Below are 23,540 nucleotides of genomic sequence, written 5' to 3'. Positions count from 1 at the left end.
ACTACAGGAACTTTGATTTTAATAAAACGACTTTCTCATCGGTACACTTACCGTGCCGTACAGGAAACTAATATAAAATAATAATAAAATAAATAATTGCCATCGTCATCTCCGGTTAGTGACTATGTTTTACAAATGATTATTTTTGCTGGTGAAGGTTTGTGATAGTTGGTAGTGATCTTTAAATAAAAACGTGTGATTGCATGTAGTAAACATTTCAAAGTGATTCGAGTGCATAGGCCGTATAACTCTAATCTGCTTGCCGGGTAACGTTAGCATTCATTACAATTAGCATTAGCCTGTTAGCTAGCTAGATTCTTTCAAACGTTAGTTATACTAGCTAGTAAAATATACACTGTATAAAAATGTATGTGAACACCCCTTCAAATTAGTGGGTTCGGCTATTTCAGCCACACCCGTTGCTAATTCGGCTATTTCAGCCACACCGGTGTATAAAATCGAGAACATAGCCATATATTCTTCATAGACAAACATTGGCAGTAGAATGGCCTTACTGAAGAGCTCAGTGACTTTCAATGTGGCACCGTCATAGGATCCCACCTTTCCTTCAAGTCTGTTAGTCAATTTTTTTTGCACTGCTAGAACTACCCTGGTCAACTGTAAGTGCTGTTATTGTGAAGTGTAAATGACAACAATGGTTCAACTCCATATTAATGCACATCATTTTGGAATGAGATGTTCGACGAGCATGTGTCCACATACTTTTGGTCACGTAGTGTACGTTAAGCATGCAACTACTGCTATTTAGGTAGCTAACATGGATAGCTACTCTGCCAAGTTTTGGATGCCCACTTGCAGGTTTACATATTCCACACTTCAGAAATGGGATAGCTAGCAAGTTAGCTAGCGGGACATCCTGGCCTTCATTGAATTGGCATATACAAATCTGAATTAATTTGCCAACTTGGGCAATCCACATCAATTATTTGTATTTGTATACCAAATAGTAGATAGTTTCAGTATCATTTTCTAAATTAAACTTCAAAAGTTGGTGACACAATGACAAAACCCTGGTGTTGACACGGGGAAGTGATTAGTCTTGTCATCATAAATATCTCTTCGTAGAGGCCATAGGCAGCTGACAAATGAAGTTGTTCAAATGAAACTCCCCCTTTTCATCGGCTTTGTGTCCTAAAACGGCTGTCACGCTTTTGTTGCAGAAGCAGCAACCATGTCTGGCACCGGGGGAGGGAAGCGAGCCTCAGGTGGGGACAGCTCCCCTGGTCCACCTGAGAAGAAGTGTAAAAAAGAGGAAAAGACCACCACCACTCTCATTGAGCCCATACGCATTGGGGGAGTGTCCTCTACGGTTAGTCGTCATCTTTTTGTCCCCCACAACTGGGTCTTGTCTGTGCTTAACCATACAGGAGGGATGTTTTAATTGATCTTCTTTATTATCACGTGACGTCTGCAGGAGGAGATGGACATGAAGGTGATCCAGTTTAAGAACAAAAAGCTGAGTGAGCGTCTGGAGCAGAGGCAGACCATGGAGGATGAGCTGCGGGAGAAGATCGAGAAGCTGGAAAAGCGACAAGCTACTGACGATACCACACTGCTCATTGTGAATCGCTACTGGTCCCAGGTACATACGTCCTACAATCATTTGCTGCCGTGAAGGAACATAGACATATTCTCAACTTAACGTGTAACCCCCCCCCCCCACACACACAGTCTATTACCTTCTTTCTCTAACTTCCAGTTGGAAGAAAATGTTCACGTCCTGCGCCGACGCATTGACCCCACGGTGGTCCCGGCACCCCCCGCTACTCCTGTTTCTACCCCTACCCCGATGGACGCGGATGGCATGATGATCCCACCACCCCCTCCCTCAGCCCCACTCCCAGTGCCAGAACACGAGGAGAAACAGCCTCCACCACCCGACGGTATGGAGATAGCTCGTGAACCACAGCAGGACTCGACAACCGGTAAAGAGGATTCCTGCTCTCTCTCTCAACCTTTTTCATCTACGCATATCTAGCCTCTGATCAGAAGTAATGATACCTCTGAGTCCATTGCGTTGCCGCCGGTAATAACTGGTGTGAGGTATGGCAACATCAAGCACTAGGCCGTCTTTGTAAATACGAATTTGACTTGCCTAGTTAAATAAATAACCCACATCCTAAGTCTTCTCATCCTGACTGTTTAGCCCCGCCGCCCACTACTACCCTCAGTGAGAGTACCAAAGCCTTCCTCTCCACTTTGGACAACAGCAGTGAGGAGGAGCTCAGCCTGCAGCTGCGGGACAGGATGCAGTTCAGCAAGGAGGCCGCTGCCTGCATGGTCTGCGTCTTCGACAGGCTGCACAGCCGCATCGACGGCCTATGCACCCAGATCCTGTCCTCAGGTAACTATTCAGACTCGCTTATCATGACTCTGGAGTTTTTCACTTTCTGTTTGTAGCATCATGTGGGTTCTACATTTAGCATAATTATGTAGACGGGTTCCCAACTATGACATTCACTCTGGTCCCTAGTGTGACATTCACTGTGGTCCCTAGTGTGACATTCACACTGGTCCCTACTATGACATTCACACTGGTCCCTACTATGACATTCACTCTGGTCCCTACTATGACATTCACCCTGGTGCCTAGTGTTACATTCAGTCTGGTGCCTAGTGTTACATTCACTCTGGTGCCCAGTGTTACATTCACTCTGGTGCCTAGTGTTACATTCACTCTGGTGCCTAGTGTTACATTCACTCTGGTGCCTAGTGTTACATTCACTCTGGTGCCTAGTGTGACATTCACTCTGGTGCCTAGTGTGACATTCACTTTGATCTCGTGTTAAATTCCTGTAAGTCGCTTTGGATAGAAGCATCTGCTACGTGGCAAATGTAATCACTAGTTGAGTAACCATAGTGACTGTGATGTCTTTGTCAGCGTGTGACGATGACAGCCAGGAAGAGATGCTCCGTCTGAATCGTACTCTGCTAGAGGAGAATGGCAGACTGCAAGACCTGGCCTCCTCCCTGCAGGGCAGACACCACAAGATGTCTATGGAGGTATGTTACCTCACCCTGTCATGTATAGTGTGTGTGTGTGTGTGTGATTGGTATGCCCACATCTCCATAGTGTCGTCTTTCAAGCTTTTGTATCCTCCTCAATGTGAATGTCTGCTAGTTCTCTACAAGGCGATTTGTGTGGACTCATCCAACCAATTTCATAATCACATTTTTGCTCTCATCTCTGCTCCTCTTTAACAGTACAACGAGCTTGTGGATAAGGTGACAAGCTCGGAGACCAAGGTGTCTGAGATGGAGACTGCTGTGGAGGATCTACAGTGGGACATCGAGAAGCTCCGTAAGAGGGAACAGAAGCTCAACAAGCATCTGGCTGAGGCATTGGAGCAGGTGTGTGTAATTTGTGTGCATCGGTGGGTGTGTACTTAATTTACTTTGTGTGTGTAATGGAGCAGGTGTGTGTGAGGTTCTAGTGTCTTGTCATCGCTGATGTCACTCCGTTATGCATCGATGGCCAGCGACAAGGCTGAAGCAGCAGAGCATGCCGTCCATTGAATAGCACTTGTGTGTGTGTGTGTGTGGGGGGGGGGGGTGTACACGGGTAAAATAATGTCTTGATGTTTTATTGCGGAAATGAGGACTGTAACCACGTCTATATAGCTATTGTAATATGTCTGGGTTTGTGTACTAATGTATGGGCCAAGTTCGCTAAACCATCTCTGATTGTTCTGTCCAGTTGACCTCGGGCTACTACACCACTGGCAGCTCAGGGGGGCTACCCGGTGGCCAGATCACCCTCAATATACAGAAGGTGAGTGCAGACTATTGTCCAACCATCCTATTGTCCATTCATCTTTGAGCTTCCTTTCCATCTTGTTTTGATACATTGTTGTTTCCAACCCTGTCATATTTATTTTAATTTTATTTAACTAGGCAAGTCAGTTAAGAACAAATTCTTATTTACAATGACGGCCTAGTGCCCAAAGTGATACAAATGAACTCCATATTGTAATTATTATATCTGTTAGTTTGAGAGCCTGAATGCAGAGTTGGAGCAGAACCAGGAGCTGGCCAACAACCGCATGGCAGACCTGGAGAAACTACAGCAGGAGCTCCAGGAGGCTGTCAGGGAGAGCGAGAAACTCAAGGTACAACAGCATCCCCCTCTGAGGGAATACAAGACAATACGCTGTGCATTCTGTTATGTCAGCTTAACAAAGGAGATGCTCACTATTCAGACAGTCATGAGTCAGATGTCATGTCAAGGATGATTATAATTGTAGAATGGACACAGTGGCTTCAGAAAATATTCATACCCCTAGACTTATTCCAAATTATGTTGTTCCAGCCTAAATTCAACATTGATTAAAACATAAACATCACCCATCTATCTACACACAATATCCCATAATGACAAAGTGAAAACATGTTTTCAAATTTATTCAAAATTCAATGACACTCCAAATTCAGCTCCGGTGCATCCAATTTCCTTTGATCATCCTTGAGATGTCACTACAACTTGATTGGAGTGCACCTGTGGCCAATTCATTTTTTTGGGCCAAAGCATGTCAGAGCAGAAGCTATACCATGAAGTACAAGGAACCATGAAGTACAAGGAACTGTCCATAGATCTCTGAGATAGAATTGTGATGAGGCATATATCTGGGGAAGGGTATAAAACAATTTCGACAGTGTTGAAAGTTTCCAAAAGCACGGTGGTCTCCATAATTGGGAATATATGGCCGTCCGATCAAACTGCACATCCGCAAAGAAGGACCTTGGTCTTGGAGGTGACCAAGAACCCAGTGACCACTCTGACAGAACTACAGAGTTCCTTGGCTTAGATGGGAGAACCTGCCAGAAGGACAACAGACTCTACAGCGCTTCATCAATCTGGGCTTTGATAAAAAGGCACATGACAGCACACCTGGAGTTTGTAAAAAGGCTTGTGAAAGACTGAGAACATAAGGCAAAATATTCTTTGGTCTGGTGAGACAAAAATGTAACTCTTTGGCCTGATTGCAAAGCTCTATGTCTGGAGAAAACCAGGCACAGCTCATCACCCATCTAACACCATCCCTACCGTGAAGCATGGTGGTGGTGGCAGCATCATAAGGATGGTAAGGATAGAGGGAACAATGAATTGAGCCAAATACTGGCAAATCCTTCAGAGTGCAAATGACCTGGGGGCGAAGATTTACATTCCAACAGGACAATGACCCCAAGCATAAAGCTAAAGGAATGCTGGAATGGCTTCAGAACAAAAATGTGGAAATTGTTGCGTGTGTTAGGTTCTAAACAAGGTTCTAAACGATGTTCCAAGTTTAACCCAGAATCTAACAGGTGGAACAGCTTAAGCCCAGACTTGAATCCCATTGAACATTTGTGGAAAGACTTGAAGATTGCTGTTCATTGCCGCTCCCCATCTAACTTAACAGATCTTGTGAAAATCTGCAAGGAACAATGGGAGGAAATCCAGATGTGCAAACCTGATACAGACAAACACAAGATTATTCTAAGCTGTAATCGCTGCCAAGGTTCTTCTACAAATCATTGACTCCGGTGTCAATTACAGATTTCTTTATTTAATTCTCAAGAAATTAGCAACATTTTCGAAAAACGTGTTTTTACTTTTTCATTATGGGGTATTGTGTGTAGATCGGTGAGAAAAAATATAAATGTAATCCATTTTGAATTTGGGCTGTAACACAACAATGGGGAATAAGTCATGGGGTATGAATACTTTCATAAGGCACTGTAAACACTTAAAACAAATGTTAGTGTTTATAATTGTTTTATGTTATGATCACTGAATGTATACTCTGTATGTAATTTCTTGGCCAATGTTCCCTTGTCTGTTTGCTCTATCCCAAATGAATTGCAGTCATTTAGTTTTTCACCATGTCCCAAGGTGTCTTACAGTGTATGGAGGGGGGGGTAATTCACTCACTTAACTACCTTTTCAGTTGGACCTGAAAAATATTCCAGAGGATGTGGTGAAAGAGACCGCGGACTACAAGTGCCTGCAGTCCCAATTCTCCCTGCTCTACAACGAGTCTTTGGGGGTGAAGACCCAGCTGGATGAGGCCCGGGCCCTGCTCCTCACCGCAAAGAACGCCCACCTCCGACAGATAGAGCACATGGAGGTCAGGAGCACTGATTTTGCAGAGAGCGGCTATTTAGAAGAAGGTTTTTACTTGCAATGATTATGATCCATGGTTAATTTACCTCCCTTAGTTGAATGGACTGATTGTCGCTCTGCATAAAATAATCTGACAAATTACTGAAGTGTAGGAGGGAGCCACTGATTTTAAAGTAACAAATATTTCAGCGTATCAGATCTGGGTTCAAATAGTATCCACCCACCTCTGCTTAGAATACCAGGTGGATGGGTTTTGCAATTTTGGGACTATTCCATTGTTTCCATTTTGCCAGGCACACTCAATCAAGTGCAGCTAAAGTATTTGAAAGAAAACAAATACTATTTGAACCCAGGTCTGGCATGTATATCATGAATACACTAGGAATATATGTGGTTAGAAAGGTATTTTGTACAGCCCGGGTTACAGCGGCCCGGGGAGCTGACTAGCTCTGCATTCCACAATGGTGTGTCATTGCCATGGCTACAGTGCCTTGTGTTTGGGCAAAACATGACCAATTTGGTGTAAGCAGAAACAGACAGGCTCTCTTTGTATGTTTGGAAAGTGGATCGTGTCACAATCAGTAAAAACTGGCCAAAACTAGTCAGGACGTCAGAGGTTTGGTGTGACGTTGCCGTTGGACTGCCGCCAACAAAAGCTGTGGTGCTTGTCATCTGTTCAGAGTGACGAGCTGTCCCTACAGAAGAAACTCCGCACAGAGGTCATCCAGCTGGAAGACACGCTGGCCCAGGTGCGCAAGGAGTACGAGATGCTGCGCATCGAGTTTGAGCAGAACCTGGCGGCCAACGAGCAAGCAGGTAACGTCTCATCTCCACAACACCTCTCACTCCCGAGGCTTGTTTCTATCATTAACAGTTTCCCATAGAAAGCAAAAGTTTCTCAGTGAGAATCTTGAATGGATGATTGTCAGTCTTATTCCTTTTTTTCCCAACTCCCTCTTACCAAGGATGTTGAATGTGTTTGGGATGAATGTCCTATCCTGTTATCACTATCCATATAGCCCACTAGTTTGGCGATACTTCACAAGTTTAGCACACGCAGACTACAGTCAGACAAAACAGAGGCTCTGACTGAAACGCACGGTCGTTGTTTCCTTATCAACCCTTCTGTCCCCCTTTGATCTTTTACCTCAGGCCCAATCAACAGAGAGATGCGCCACCTCATCAGCAGCCTCCAGAACCACAACCACCAGCTGAAAGGTGACGTGCAGCGTTACAAGCGGAAGCTCCGGGAAACACAGATGGAGATCAACAAGGTAGGGCGGCGGATCCTCTACGTTAGACCAATGGACTTTCTTCTGAATATATATATATATATATATATATATAATATTTTTATATTCAATTAAATTCTGCATATTTAATCAATATGCGGAAAGAGCCCGGCAATTTTTCTAACCAGATGACCTCACCAGGTCAGGATAAACTCTGGACTAGAGAGCTGCTACCTGACCTGAGCCCGACAGGGCCCCGACATTATACATCGGGTTAGGGTAGGGCCAGTTTTTTTATTCATCAGTAACATTTTGATGCTGAGCCACTTGCGTGTGCTCGGCGGCGCAGTACAGTCATATCTGACTAAGATAGTAACATTGTGTCAGAAGTACTTCATCCTCGTCAAATATAAGACGGGAGAGATTATCTCACAGAAACTAATGGTCCTTGAGTTGTGTCTGAGTTTAGAGTGACCGAAAGTAGCAAACCGCTAACTGCTCTCTCGTGTCTCTTCGTTGAGCAGAGCAACCCAATCTGATCCGTTGCTATGGATACTCCGACTCAGAGCTGCAATGAGCAGAGTGAGCTGAGTGCAGGGAGCAGCTAATGGATTGGAGGAAGTTATTTCTGGTTTCGGGCAGGGCCTTGAATTTGCCAGAATCAATCGGCCTGGGTAGGGTAGTGCTCGCTTAAAATGAATCCCCTTGCAAGGCTCTACTCTGGACACTTATTATAGGCTAACTAGAACCTTGAGTTTGCCCTGGTGAGGTGGTTCGGTCATGTGGTTCAACAAAACTTGAGTTGCACAATATTTGGTTAGTAGATGACGATCAACGTGACTTATTTAAATCATGATATTTGCTATGAAAATCAGTGATCCACGCGATTGATGTCTCAAATCCATTTTCTATCCCTGCCCCTATGTCAGTTGCGGTGTCAGAGTGGTGACACCGGGCTTCTGTCGTTGGAGGAGCCGGTGAGCGACAGCCTGGAGGTGAAGAAAGAGGATGATGAAGACCAAGAGGAGGAGGAGGAGAGGAGGAGGGAGCTGGAGAGACAGCGGTCCCGGGAGAGAGAGCGGGAGACAGAGAGGGAACGAGAGAGGGAGCGAGAAAGGGAGCGACAGCGCAGCGAGGAGTTGAAGAGGAAAGATTCGGACACCCTGAAGATGCTGAGGGCGGAACTTAAGTATGTTTTGTTTTTGATATAGAACCCTCAACTCCCATTTTTCATATTATACTGAATAAAGTAGGGGTGTGCAGATCTGTTCATACTCGTATTCGTAATTCGATCCGTTTTATCTCACGTGATACTCGTTATCAGATTTACTTGTGATCGGAAAACCTGGAAGTGACCTTTAAATGCAGGTAAAGCCGATACCACATGTGCACATTACTGCACTATCACTCAGAGTGCATCTCAGAGCACATCGTTATGTTCCTTCACACATTGTTCAAAGTTAATAAATGATCCTGACAGCTGAAAATGCATATGATTGACTGACTTAGTCCTATTCAATTATCAACAAAATAGGCTAATATATAATGCATGGATGGCTACTGCTGCCTGCATTTATTCCAGACCCAGATTTAGTTGAAGGTAATTTGCTTGCCCCTTATTTTTTATATATTTTTTTCTTTCAAAAGGAGCAAAAATGTTCTCTCCCTACACTTATGCCACAACATTTGTACCATGAAAATTAACTATCTGCACTTGTCATTTTCAAATGTGAAAATGCCTGGGCGAGGAACAAATTATAATAGCAACAAGCATGGGCTTAGCTCGCGACATAAAGACAGAGGGAGCGGCGACTTGTTCTAATCCAGTTATGGCAGCAGGCTCAACTCACACCCCGCCCGTTTCTTGACAGACAGCCAAACTAGCCAATTGAGTAGTACAATTTATAGTACACAACGCTTCATCCACACTGTTTGAGAGATGCGTGCTGGCAGCTGAGAATGACTCTTCCCCCCCCCCCCCCCCCCCCCATCACTGATAATTACAAAAAATACTCATCATAATAATATTCAGAAAATTCACCATATCTGTTAAGGTACTCGTTTTGTCCGTTTACTCGGCACACCCCTAAAATAAAATATACTCTCATATAGTAGAAGACCTTAACATATTGTCTCATTCTAAAGTTAGGTAGTGCTAACTCTTCTACTGTTCATTCTCCTTTTCACTCAGGAAAGCCCAGGAGTCTCAGAAGGAGATGAAACTACTTTTGGACATGTACAAATCAGCTCCCAAAGAGCAGAGGGACAAAGTGCAGCTTATGGCAGCAGAGCGCAAGTCTAAAGCCGAGGTTATATTTTTAAAAATCAAGAATCTCACATGTAACGTTAAATGGTATTTGTTGGGTCCTGCTACTTTGTATGTCTTGTATTCTGTATTAAAAAAAATGGAATTGTCTATAAAATCTTGGTCATAAAAAATAAATTAATTATGAGGTGGTAGAGTGCCTATGTGTTTTTCCATGTGTTACATCTAAATCCCTCCCCCCGTGTCCCAGGTGGATGAGTTGCGGGTGCGTGTTCGAGAGCTGGAGGAGAGAGAGAGGAAGGAGAGCAAGAAGCTGGCTGATGAGGACGCTCTCAGGAAGATCCGTGTGGCAGAGGAGACGATCGACCACCTACAGAAGAAGCTCACTGCCACCAAACAAGTACTGTATATCCACTACACAATCAAAGCTGTTGCAGAGTTGTTGAATATGTTAAATGTCACAATTGCAGTGGGTTTGTCTTGGCTTTGCCATTGCTTTTTATAAATTTTTTTGACCAGGGATTTGAATGGAATTTGATTTCTTAAGAAATCTCGATGCCGACCACTATTCAGTGGTATTTCAATTACATTAGATGAGGTGTCATTGTGAAGTCAGTTGATACCGACCCCCCCTCCCCCGGTACCGCTCCATTCTGTCCAGGAGGAGGAGGCCCTACTGAGTGAGATGGACGTGACGGGCCAGGCCTTTGAGGACATGCAGGAGCAGAACAGCCGGCTGATGCAGCAGCTGAGGGAGAAGGACGACGCCAACTTCAAGCTGATGTCGGAACGCATCAAGTCCAACCAGATCTACAAGCTGCTGAGGGAGGAGAAGGAGGAGCTGGCTGACCAGGTGCTCACCTTCAAGACCCAGGTGAGAGCGACTGTGGAGGATGAACTTTCAGCATCGTGTGTGTTTATTTTCAGGGCAACTTACAAAGCGGTGGATGTAAAACAGGTGCGTAACTCATTCATTCGGCAAGGCAGACTGTTTTATTTATTAAGAGACCCGTGGGTCAAAAAATAGCATATCTTGGGCTGCATGTTGTTCATCCCTGATGACTATTGAAATAAAAAATAAAAAAAAACATTTGATTGTAGTACTGATAATGCTTGTGTTTCTGAGCTAATGAGGAAAACGGTCTGATTGATTGGTTCCCCTTGCTCTCTGTCACAGGTGGAAGCCCAGTTATTGGTTGTACAGAAGCTGGAGGAGAAAGAAGGCATCCTCCAGAGCTCACTGACCAATCTGGAGAAAGAGTTAGGAGTTCGCATACAAGCACTAGAACTCAACAAGAGGAAGGTAGCAAAACAATTCCACTTACAATTTTAATCTTACTTCTTCCACAGTTACCTTACCAATACTACTACTCATAGTAGTACTACTTTTACTATTGGTATTGTAATAATATCACAAAAAGGAATAACAATACCACTGTTATTAAGGACAATAGTATCTGAGTGTCTCTTGCCCCTCCATCTCAGGCGGTGGAGGCAGCCCAGCTGGCTGAGGACCTTAAGGTGCAGCTGGATCACACCCAGTCCAAGCTGAGGAAGATCCAGGTATCTGTGTCTGAGAACCGCAACGCCAGAGAGAGGGAGTTGGGCAACCTCAAAAGAGCGCAGGTACACACAACTACTGACAAGTCTGTCCTTTCCACATATGTATCCTTTATTTAACCAGGTGAGTCTCATTTTGTAAACGTGAATGTTAATTTGTCAAACCCCTAAAAGCCTTCTGTGGGAAAGGGTCATTTTGAGTGTGAATGTTAACTGTCGTTTTAGTCTAGGCTCCTAAAGTATTCGACTGTGTCTGGCTGACTTATAGGAGGACCTGTCCAGGCTACGACGAAAGCTGGAGAAGCAGAAGAAAGTGGAGGTGTACACTGATGCTGATGAGATCCTGCAGGAGGAGATCAACCAGTACAAGGTAATTAAACAAATACACACATCCTGATGGCCCGGCCTTGCTTTTGTTCGATCAGTTACATGCGAGAAGGTTCACATGTTGCGGGACATGGGTGCCACTTTATTTTACAGCGTTAACTGTACATTTTCTGTACTCCACACCTGGCAGGCGAAGCTGCGTTGTCCGTGCTGCAACACCCGCGACAAGGAGACGGTGCTCACCAAGTGTTTCCACGTTTTCTGCTACGAGTGTCTGAAGACGCGCTACGACACCCGACAAAGGAAGTGCCCCAAGTGCAACTGTGCCTTCGGAGCCAACGACTTCCACCGCATCTACATCACCTAACTGCCGAGGAAAAGAAGAGAAAAGAGATAAAGGGAGGGGAGGAAGAAAATGAAAAAATGGATGGAAGTGAGTGTGGTTGGAGAGCTTAGTTTTGTCTTTGCTTTCTTGAAGGACTTTCTTATATTGCGTCATTGCCGGTTGGTGCTAGTGACCAAACAGATAGTTGTGACTGAGTGAGAGTCTAAAAACCGAAGTGCACATACTAAGGTATTCATACTTCTGGATACTCTGTTTTTGTTTTTCTGTCACATCTTTTCTTTTGATCAGGTCTTGCCCGTGTGGCAATTAACTTTTAACTAGGTCTTTGTCGTGGCCCTGTATGATTTTGTTTACACTACTGTTAAAAGTTGGGGGTCACTTAGAAATGTCCTTGTTTTTGAAAGGCAGGCATATTTTTTTGTCCATTTTTAAAATAACTTCAAATTGATCAGAAATAGTGTACATATCGTTAATGTTGTAAATTGCTATTGTAGCTGGAAACAGCTGATTTTAAAAATAATAAAAAATGATTATGGAATATCTACATAGGCGTACAGAGGCCCATTACCAGCAACCATCACTCCTGTGTTCCAATGGCACATTGTGTTAGTTAATCCAAGCGTATCATTTTTAAACGCTAATTGGTCATTAGAAAACCCTTTTGCAATTATGTTAGCACAGCTGAAAACTGTTGTTTTGCTTAAAGAAGCAATAAAACTGGTCTTTAGACTAGTTGAGTATCTGGAGCATCAGCATTTGTGGGTTCGATTACAGGCTCAAACTGGCCAGAAACAATTACCTTTCTTCGGAAACTCATCAGTCTATTCTTGTTCTGAGAAATGAAGGCTATTCCATGCGAGAAATTGCCAAGAAACTGAAGATCTCGTACAACGCTGTGTACTACCATCACAGAACATTGCAAACTGGCCCTAACCAGAATAGAAATGGGAGTGTGAGTCCCCGGTGCACAACTGAGCAAGAGGACAAGTACATTAGAGTGTCTAGTTTGAGAAACAGATGCCTCACAAGTCCTCAACTGGCAGCTTCATTAAATAGTACCCGCAAAACACCAGTCTCTATGTCAACAGTGACAAGGCGACTCCGGAATGCTGGCCTTCTAGGCAGAGTTGCAAAGAAAAAGCCATATCTCCGACTGGCCAATAAAAATAAAATATTAAGATGGCAAAAGAACACAGACACTGGACAGAGAAACTGCCTAGAAGGTCAGCATCCCGGAGTCGCCTCTTCACTGTTGATGTTGAGACTGATGTTTTGTTGGTACTATTTAAAGAAGCTGCCAGTTGAGGACTTGTGAGGCGTCTGTTTCTCAAACTAGACACTCTAATGCGTCCAGCTACAATAGGCATTTACAACATTAACAATGTCTGTACTGTATTTCTGAGCAATTTGATGTTATTTGAATGGACAAAAAATGTGCTTTTCTTTTAAAAAAACAAGTACATTTCAAAGTGACCCCAAACATTTGAATGGTAGTGTACATTGACTTCCCCAGAATCATCCTTGAGAACACCCGTATGTGCTTGTTTCCGGTATTCTAAGAAAAGACCACTCTGAAGAACTGAGATTCAATCTCTGGATGCAAGTCTAGTCGAGTTCTGTACAAATGCGACTCAATTCAGTAAAATTTAATGTGCAGAGATTTCACCAGATAATACTTGTCCTTCAGACAAGTAGGACAGATTTGTTCTTTTTGGTCAGAAAGCTCAAGTCACCAAAGAGTGATACTTAAAATTGTTGTATGATTCAAGGAACCACTTTACAATATAAAAATGACCATTGTTGCTACCGTATAGAGAATCAGACAAATGTAGGCTACCCTCTGCATTATGGGCTTCTTTGCATATTCAAGCCTGTCTCAAAATAGAACACTGCCCCTTTTAGATGCACCTGGAGGATGATTGGCAACCCTTAAATAGCCCCCCAAAATATTGCAGTTACAATTCCAACCGAATACTTTTGGTCTTTAATAAATAATTGACTAATTTAATGAATCGGGAATCAAATGGCTACAGTAGGTCTCTTAAAAGAACGACATGTTTATAACATTGTAAGGCTGAAATATTCAGGTTTCAGTGGAGGTTTATTGACCGCACTGTTCAACCAATCCAATAAATGTGGAGGAAGAATTAAGATGGAATGTCACCTTGGCTACTATGAAGCTATTCTAAGATTTTAACGTCAGAATGACATTGCCAATGTTGAATAGGGGGTATACCAGCTTTCCAATGGTGTTAGATTTATTCCTCAACTTCCAATAATTAATACATTTCAGATATGCTATCCCCAAAATAATCATTTGGTTGTGTTTATGAAGGTCTTTGCTAACATTAGACTGAGTTTTTTAATTTATTTTTTAAGAACACTTTGGCATTTTCATTCATTTATTTTACTGTAGGCTATCTGTAAAAATGAGGGGGAAAAACCACAAAGCACCACAATTGTTAAGTCATCACACAGAAATCCATTATAAGTACGTTTTGGAAGGTCTTATACAGCCCGGTGCAGTCCAAATTGTGTTTTTCCTGTGTTTCGTATCATTGTACAACAGCTGATGAAACATACACTGTAAAAGTGTGAACAAAATTGATGTGTTGTTTTCTGATAGTTCCTGCTTGAAAATACAATATACACAGGACCTTCAAATCAGCCTGTTTGCATGAGTGGGAGTTTCTGCTTGCCTGGTGGGAAATTGGTTAATAAACCAATAACAAAGAGAGTTCCAAACCTCTGCTAATAACAGCAAGTTTTTCCCTCCCCACTTAGACCACTCCCACGTTGTTCCCTCCCCCACTTAGACCACTCCCAGACAGTCTTAATTAACAAAAAATCTTGCTTGAGAAAGTTTTTTGCAAAAAATATTGTTGTTCATTTTAATGGAAAACTGTTACAGTAAGGTACTTGTTATCCAGAAATGATTTGATGTTGATATAAACATGGCTGAATTGGAAAATGTATTTCAAAAGAACAGAGTAAAATATTTTCCGTTTTATTTTATTACTAGAAGTTGTTGCTTAGTAGCCTCGGCTATGCTACCTCCAGTACTCTGTGTGGAGTGCATGGAACAGCGTTTTTGGTTGGGAAAAGTTATATTTTGAAATAGAGCTCATCTTGGTTATTTGGCAAATAAAGGTCTTTCTGATAGATAAAAATGACCTGCAAGAACCTGTAGAATGATTAGAAAATGCTGCTTTTTGGTTAAGCTTAGTTAATTACAAACGCTTCAATGTTTCTCTGTCTCTTCTCGGGCCCAAGCACATTGGCACACATGCAGGTGATTGATGCGCACAACATTACATTTCCAGGATTTTCATGACCGTACCTGTGTGCTGACCAACAATTAGCTATAACTGGGCAAATAACTCCCTAACCAGCAAGGAATATCAACAAATGTGCACATGTGGCTACAGATAAGCACATTCTTATTCAAATTTTTTTTTTTGATATTGTGATTATTATTTTTACATGTCTTTTTTTAACACAACATCTTCTGCTTGTCTGACACTTATTTTTACTTGCCCCGGACAATCTGAAAGTCAAGCCTCACTATTGTCAATAGGAATCATTCGACACAAAGTAGGCCGTTTTTAGTTTGTCTCAGAATCAGCACAGAAAGGAGTGTTAAGGATCACCTTGGGCTAGATCTTTGTGTGTTAAGCCAGTTATGACCAATCCTCTTGCTACCACCTAGTGACTCAGTCACACACAACATCTGCAGGTTTTAGTGCCTCATTACTGATGACATCATTTCAGTGGAATAGTCAGCTCATGAGTGTCATACTAAGTGGGCTGTCCCATCCAAGTCCTCCAAGACTACTTTGTTAAAGTTTACTTGTACATTAGTCACAAAACATCTGTTACAACCATATAATAAGCCTTTAATGGAACCTCTGAACACCATTTTCCTCTGTTCTGATGATGTTAACAGTATAATGAGAGCTTGGTAATGCGTTTGAAGTTAGCTCCTGTGAGAACTAAAATCATAACTGGCCTCAAAAAAACCACAGTGAGACTCTGGTGATCTAAAGTCAATGGCAAAAAAACATGTTATGTATTGGTTCAAAATAAGACCTCTATAATATTTTGATGTAATGTTGTGTCTGGGTATTGGGATTGGTATAAATGAGTAGAGTGTGTGGGCTCTGATTGTGTGATATGAACATACATGTCATTCGGAACATACTAGTGATCATTTTGTATTTCACAGTGTAGAAGTTGTTTTCCTAGTAAAAACTTGAACTTGTGCATCATGAGTTGAATGTTGAATACATTTCCTCATCTTAGGGTTTTCTGACCTCTTCTCAACATTTTGGGAGGTCAATAATGGGAAAGCATTTGATCTTGCTAAAAAAGCAGAAGTATCAAATGCACACGAGTCTGTGAGTGTTGCAGTTCCCACTTGTGCGCCTAACATTTGGTTGCCCAATACTGTATATAGGAGGAGGGGTTTTGCGTTGTGTTTTTACAGATGTTGCTCCTTCCTGAGGATGGTAAAAAAAAAAAAAAAAATCATTTGACTGTCAAGTGTTACATATGCATACAACCATATGACCATACAAAATAATATATACCATACATGTATACAACAAATATGAGATGGTGAGATTTTAAAAAAAATTACAAAAATAAAAACAGAACCTACTCATGTGAACCAAGATGAGGATCCCCCTCTGTAATTGTATTAATTTCCCTGTAGTGTTTCTCAGAAAAATACCACTTTGCATCACAAAAGTTCCTCTTCTGTGAAGTTTTAAACAACCCTGAACGTATTCAACCCCAGTGTAAAGTGCTTTTCTTCACTGCTTATGGGATCCATATGCAACTGCCGGATACTTGTATTTTTTGGCAGTGCTCAGTGAATGACGTGACAGGCGTGGTAATAACAATGAGAACACAATTAATTCCAGATCTTTACAGACTTTGCACTCCGAAGTTGGCTAAGGGAAAATCAAAAAGGGTGCGGTCATGGTATTTTAGTTCTGCTGGTTCAAATATACATATTGTGAATGATCATTGACATTTTTCTCTTTACTACAATAAACGAAAGTAAAATGTTTTATCATTCTAAAGTTTCCTGCCTGTCCGGACGGCAGTACTCAGAATGTGAGTACAGTACATAGGAAATGACTCATAGGAGTTGAACTGTTAGCGTGGGTGTGTACTCTATTAAAACAAGGCTCAGACTACTCCGGGTGACTCATTGTGAGGCTAGCTTTTCCATGGTGAAAAACAAAACGGGCTTTTCATCAGATGAACTTTCGGGAATTTCGTTTATACAAGAAACATGGCTTCAAACATTATATGTGCGCTTTGTGGACTTGTCATTGCGACTGTAGCGAACCTAAACGGCGCGAACGGGCAACAAAGTAAGTAAAATATGTTTAATTGAACTTGTATGGATGTAGATAAACTTGAATCATATTAAGTATTATCTTTTGATCTATGTAAGGCAAAGAAAATGCTTATATACTTTTCGATCTCAATACTATATTTTAAATGCGAAGAGACGTTATTTCATCAAACTTTTAATCGCATGGGAATTCGTGTTTCATTGACCATCATGGAATCATCGCATGGCTACTCAAATGGAGTCGGATAAAAGAAAGGGTTGCTTATGGAGTTGCTTCCTCTACCAGCTGCCTTCTCACCGGTTCCGCATTCCAATCGCCTTATTTCACTCCATCCATGCCCATGGGTGAAAAGGACAGACCTGATTGATGGGGACACTTATAGTTGGCAAATCATTATCATTTCTTTCCTTTCTTGAGGGGTAAAAGTAAAGTAAAATTGTGGACTCTTGACAATATAATTCCTCCCATGCCCAGCACAAGAATAATTCCTTTATTGAGGTTATTTTCTAAGGTGGCTCTTATTGCTGAGTGGACATCAGACAAAACTGTGTTATGTCTTAAATGCATGTGAGACTGTTTCGTTATTGACCAGGGCAACAATATAGCTAATGCTGAAATGGGGTTTCATCCAGGCCCCACGGGTGAATTTAGGATTTTGCAGGTGGTGATGCTGTCACCCAAAATGTGTTGATTGCTTATGTTCACACATCAATTTCAACATTACCAGTCCTGGAAGTCAGACACAGATGAGAAATCCACAGCAATTCCCGATAACATGCACAATCTGCTTCTTCATGAATAGTATTTTACCATGGAAACTCCAACTGATTGTTTGATACTGTAGATTTAATGCAAGTGTTGACTTGTCTCCAATTTCCTGCACACCCTTTTGTCTTACATCATTGTGCCACTCAGTTCTGACCTTTATGCTATTGTTTCATTTAGTTTCAAAGCAGCTGAAGGGCAATTCCACGGAACACCACTCCGACGCTGATTTTTCACTTTCAAATGTATGCCAAGCAAAAGCCGTTGATGCACAAGGACAACATTGTACATTGAACCATTTACATACAACATTTCACAACAACACATTTACTGGAAGAACTGTGCAGATGCAAAGTTTGGTAACAGAATTGCGGCAAAATTTCCCTCCATTTTTTTATGTGACCAAATTTTCCAGAAACTGTTAAATATCTGCCCTGAATTAAGATTCAAAGATATCTGCAGAACGAATGGGGTATCAGCTATTACATGACACCTTGACTTAGAAAAAAACTATTTTGGTTATTAAACTTTAGTAAGTGAAGTGGATTTACACCCGTTAACAGAATTATGGTAATAGATTTGTATCATGGGTCTGTACTACACAGAAATGCTGAATTATGCATTCTCTTCATGTTGATGTATCCTGAAAAAGGTACACAAAGGTAGAAATACGCAATATCATCCGTGGCATATATGGGTAATATTCTACACACTAGCTATTATTCTAAAAAGATCCGCCCCCAAACAAGACCCAATTTGGTTGGTCCGGACCAGACCAAATCTGAACCAATCATAGACGTCCATGTTTCACAAGTTTGGACATCACAGTACAGCACAGTAAAGTACAGTACAGTATAGTTCAGTACAGTACATTATTACTGTCCTCTACTCTAATGTGCTCTACTGTACTATACTTCTCTTTACTGTAATCTACTGTGCTTTACTATACTCTACTTATCTTTGCTGTACTGTACTGTACTCTACTTCTCTGTACTCTATTGCACTGTACTCTACTGTAAAACATAAACGTCTATGATTGGTTCAGATTTGGTCCGGTAACAAACCATTTTCTCAAAGTACATTGTCCATGTGGTTTATATGCTGAATGACAAAGTCACAAATCACTGGCTAGACCTCTAACCACTTGTGTGGCCTTCAAGCTCGAGGAAGAGGAAACTGTATCGCATTGATAATCTACATCACTTCAATGAGTGAAGCTATTGAGCTGGAGATGTCAAACCTGCCAAGCAGTGTCAGAGTAACCCTAACTCTGTGAAGTAACAGGTTTTTCATCACATGATCTATGTTAAGTGCTGTGATCACTACATTGAATTTTACCATCCGGCTTTATTCTTTACCGGGTTGAATTAACATTGCAGACCCTTTATTCCGTACTTAATCACCTTAGATATAAATTGACACATGCCTCTTCGAAATGAGTCTGGTACTGCTGTCTGTGGGTTCTCTAAAAGGATATGAGGTTTCCGGTGTAGTGTCTCTCAGGGGACACACTGTAGACATTTTCTATCCAGTCTGTGTCTTGTATGTCTGTCAGTTCACTGCTGTTATGGTAATGTTTACTCCCAGTCTCACCACACCTTCTCTAGAAGTCAAACACACCAAAACAATGTGTCAGAACCTCATCTTGATAACACACATCCTGCCATTCACACACAGCGTCTCACCATGCTTGTGCACCCAAAGCCAATGAGTAATGTTGATTTGCATATTAAGTGCATCAGTACGAGAAAATCAAAGGAATTCCCCAACTCATTTCATAAGAAGAGGAAGCACACAGTTTCTCGGATCTTCTCTATTTCTTTGGACTTGATGTCATACGATTTCTTTATCATTGGGCAACAACAATTCCTTTCTCAGACCGCGGACTAAGTGCATACCTTTTTATTGTCAGGTTTTAAAAACATCTACAATAAGATAAATCATATTTAGGTTGCTGTCTAAAGACTGTTCAGGCAGATCCGTTGTTCTCATTGACCAATGTTGAAGGAAAATAATATATACTCTCTCTCTTCCAATAGTTCATTTGTTTTGGTGAGGTAGAGGAACATTTCCCAATGAGCAAATTGAGTCACAAATTGTTGTCATTCAAACGGGTAAAAGCTGTAAGAGAATTAAGCATTGTCTCTCCATTTGATGTTTTTCTCACAGACCTATGCAGTAGTTCAGAGTTCTGGAGTTCGGACATAGACCAATGCGTATCCTGCTCATCATGCAAGCAGTATCCAAAGACCCCTTCGTGTAACACTTGTAAGTCAAATCCTTAGCTAAGGAACATTCAACCTTTATATCCTACAGCTAAATCATGCAAATAACCCATGCTTAATTGTATGCCTTCGACCAATATGTCCCCTTTCAGGCACATTTGCCAAGGAAAGATCTGATGTCTGGAGACTGGCAGCCATTTCCAGCTTCTCTGTGCTGGCAGTTATTCTGGTCGCTGCAGTATTGATCATTGGAGTCATGGTGCATCGACGCAAGGCACAGAAGAGGCCCCTCCGTGGTAGGGCTCAAGGCTACCAATCTCATGATAAACTAACATTGTCAGTCATGAAACGTATTGTAGCACGATGATAGAGGCACACATATGTTTGTAGCATTAAGACACATTGACCTCTGGGTTCTGGTGAAACTACATAAAAGAAAATCAGCATCGTCTTCTTGTTCTGCAGAACCCATTGAAGAGACAACGGGACCTCTTTACCAAGCGTAAACATTTCAGTAAGTGCGCGTTCCTCAAATTGGTTGATGTGTGACTAGTCGATGATAACGGCTGTCAATTATTATACATAATTACATATGTAAGTAGCCTACATAAGTATATGCAAATATTTCTGTACGAGGTGTAATTATGTTTTGAAATAATGGGGATGTTCAGAGGGAATTAACTAACAAATCTCTCATTACTTCCTCAGCCTCATCTTCCTTCTGACATTGATGTGACAGAACCAAGGGAACATCTTTGGATGACCAACCGAAACAGAATCATTTTTGTACAATGGATAATACTCTGACCACAGGGTATTATTTGAGTGGAGTTTGACCATTTAATTTATTATACTGTTAGTAAAGATGTGTTCACATACATTCAGTGTGTTACGGAACGGAGCTCTCACATAGAACTGTGTTAACAAGCGCTGTCAATCCCCTACCTTGTCTGCAGTCAGACTGTACTCTGAGTAAGACAATGTAGTTAGTAAAGAGTAACTCTCACAGCTCTTTTTGAAATGATGGCCTTTGAGTAGTGATGCTAGGTTGAGCTTGTCTAGATGTTCCAATAATCTATCTATCGATAAGTAAGTTGTTCAATCAATAAGTAGTTTAAAAAACAGTAGTGAACATAAGACACATCTTGAATGATGTGGATTTCCAACCATTTCTGTCAATGCTTGAACACCTATTGTTTTATTGTAGCTTATTAGGACGAATACCAACTACCGAACTGCCTCGACTTGCCATCAGCAGGATAAAAGTGAATACAGCACAACCGTGCTTCTTGGGCCAGGTTTCACATACTGTACTTCTATAAGAGTAACGTTTCTCTTTAACATCCTCGTGATAATGAAAAGTAAAAGGGAAATGTTAGATTATAAATTCATGTTGGGCACATTTTGGCAATTTGAATGTACTTTTAGGGCAATTTATCCAGTCTGTGTTTCCATGTAGGAACTATATGCACTTAGAGCTAGTTGTTTTTTAACTCATCATTTTTAAAGGAGTAGAATTATTTTAACAGTATCGTGCACTGTACTCTCTAGGATCTTCCAATCAAAAGAGGCAAAGGGGAAAATAAGTGAACTGATTATGAACCTGCGTATTGGACATTCTTACACAGGTCATTTAACCATTATACTGTAGAATGTGTGTATGCAGGATAAGTAGTATAACACAGGGGCTTGCAAACTGTCGTGATGGAAAAGTTCAAGGTGGTCCAGAATCCTGTGGGAATGTGTTTGTATAGTTCAGGGATGGGCAACTTTGATTGGGGTGGGGGCCACAAAAAAATCTGAACACATCATGAGGGGCCACAGTTGTGCCGCCACCCAATTCTACACATTTCGCCAATATGGTGGAGAGAAATGTTTGCAGTTTTAATTATATCTTACTGAGACTGACTAACAAAATCAATGGGGGGCCCCCCCCCGGGTGGTAATTTGACCACGATTACTACAAGTTTAGATAGCTGAGCACTAGACTAATTTACCAATCTAAAAAATGTTAGCTGACATGGACTAATTGAGGAACAAGAAAAACTGCTGATGCACAACCAAATTTCTAAATGGCACCTTGTGTATTCTACTATTCTAACTCGCAACAGTAAGTTGAGACCCTGACTAAGCCCTTCCACCTGTTGCCAATCCCTGGTATAGTTTATACTGTTTTTTTCTTCTTTTTGCAATTAAATCCATTCCCGATGGACAAATAGGGAAACCTTAGCGTTGTGCTCTCCACAGTTGAAACAATGGAGATGAGTCAATGCTTGTTTTTTTAACACTATTAGACACTGACTGCCAACCCAGGAAGGAACATTGCAGTTTAGGGAAAAACAAACTGAACCCTATTGAAATGTATAACCATGGTATAACTGTGTACTCATCTTCAAACTAACTCAGAGCACAATTTTAGGGCTTGTGTGTCAGGATAATGTGGGTGGCTGAATATGACTTAATTCACATTACTGACAATATTACTTATCAATATTAAGTGGATATGTATACCAGCAGCAAGAAAAGGGTCATTGGACAATTTTTATACAGATATTGTTTTCATATCTATTTATTTTGAATTATATATTTTCTAATGTTTATAGTTACATGTGGTAACAGCTAAATGTATGAATAAATACTGACGAAGGGACACCTGTAAAGTTGTTTGTAAAACCTCTGACACCAGCTGACCAATTAGATTTGTTACTGAGCAATCATTTAGGGCTCTATTCAATCTATCGGTGAAGTGGTACAGATTGTGCAATAGCAGTGTAAAGGTCATTTCAGATTGAGCCGTCATATGCAGCATTTACCATGAATGCAGTCTCCGCTAACGCGGAAACATAGCCTTTAAATTTCAACGCTAAACTTCCGTATTTGGATTGAATATTGCCCTAGTGAATGTACTTTGTCTGTTTGGGTTATGTACATGAGTTAGTGTAGTAATAAGCATTGTTACAAATGAACTGACTTTTGTGTTATATAGAATAAAATTATGAATCCCATAGATTTGTTGATGTATAAACTTTATGTCCTAGATTCAATCCGTAGCGCAGAAGTGCCACGCTATAGCACGATTGAAATTTAAAGGCAATAATCCTGCAGTCACCTTTACCGTAAACGTTGCATATGTCAACTCAATCTGAAATGACCTTTACATTTAAATTGTGCTATAACACGAACCCTCCACTCTATTGACACACACACATTTTGCACTCACTACAACCATGTACTGTGTTGCATGGATAGAGGCTTTGGTTTGGAACCAGGTACTATTGTGTGTAGGAAGCAGTATGTTTTGGAACCAGGTACTATTGTGTGTAAGA

General features: G+C 41.4%; 1 protein-coding gene across 3 annotated transcripts; it reads left to right on the top strand.

The window, feature by feature from the left end:
* Positions 1 to 69: 69 nt before the first annotated feature.
* Positions 70 to 23,219, top strand: rnf40 (ring finger protein 40). 3 transcript variants are annotated; one of them, XM_031799447.1, is made up of 24 exons: positions 70 to 114; positions 1,182 to 1,330; positions 1,436 to 1,603; positions 1,721 to 1,946; positions 2,168 to 2,365; positions 2,903 to 3,024; positions 3,226 to 3,372; positions 3,719 to 3,793; positions 4,011 to 4,130; positions 5,949 to 6,128; positions 6,805 to 6,940; positions 7,277 to 7,398; positions 8,286 to 8,545; positions 9,548 to 9,665; positions 9,873 to 10,022; positions 10,284 to 10,496; positions 10,800 to 10,925; positions 11,108 to 11,248; positions 11,451 to 11,552; positions 11,700 to 17,239; positions 20,159 to 20,257; positions 20,367 to 20,510; positions 20,680 to 20,728; positions 20,923 to 23,219. In XM_031799447.1, the coding sequence occupies exons 2-20, from the start codon at positions 1,193 to 1,195 to the stop codon at positions 11,874 to 11,876; spliced, it is 2,919 nt and encodes a 972-aa protein (XP_031655307.1). In that variant the 5' UTR covers positions 70 to 114; positions 1,182 to 1,192; the 3' UTR covers positions 11,877 to 17,239; positions 20,159 to 20,257; positions 20,367 to 20,510; positions 20,680 to 20,728; positions 20,923 to 23,219. The 3 variants fall into 3 exon arrangements, with proteins under 3 accessions (XP_031655307.1, XP_031655306.1, XP_031655308.1); XM_031799446.1 differs by having other exon boundaries at positions 112 to 266; XM_031799448.1 differs by lacking the exon at positions 70 to 114 and adding an exon at positions 512 to 620.
* Positions 23,220 to 23,540: the final 321 nt, after the last annotated feature.

The sequence above is a fragment of the Oncorhynchus kisutch genome, linkage group LG20, assembly GCF_002021735.2.
Source record: "Oncorhynchus kisutch isolate 150728-3 linkage group LG20, Okis_V2, whole genome shotgun sequence".
Classification (NCBI taxonomy): Eukaryota; Metazoa; Chordata; class Actinopteri; order Salmoniformes; family Salmonidae; genus Oncorhynchus; species Oncorhynchus kisutch.
The sequence above is the reverse complement of the archived record's forward strand: the minus strand, read 5'-3'. Positions and strand labels throughout refer to the sequence as shown.

Bases quoted from the DNA above. Each gene is read 5' to 3' on its own strand.
- rnf40 (XM_031799447.1), top strand. From the start codon at position 1,193: ATGTCTGGCACCGGGGGAGGGAAGCGAGCCTCAGGTGGGGACAGCTCC. The intron at 1,604-1,720 runs GTACATACGTCC...TCTAACTTCCAG, and splicing joins TGAATCGCTACTGGTCCCAG to TTGGAAGAAAATGTTCACGT. The intron at 10,926-11,107 runs GTAGCAAAACAA...CCTCCATCTCAG, and splicing joins TAGAACTCAACAAGAGGAAG to GCGGTGGAGGCAGCCCAGCT.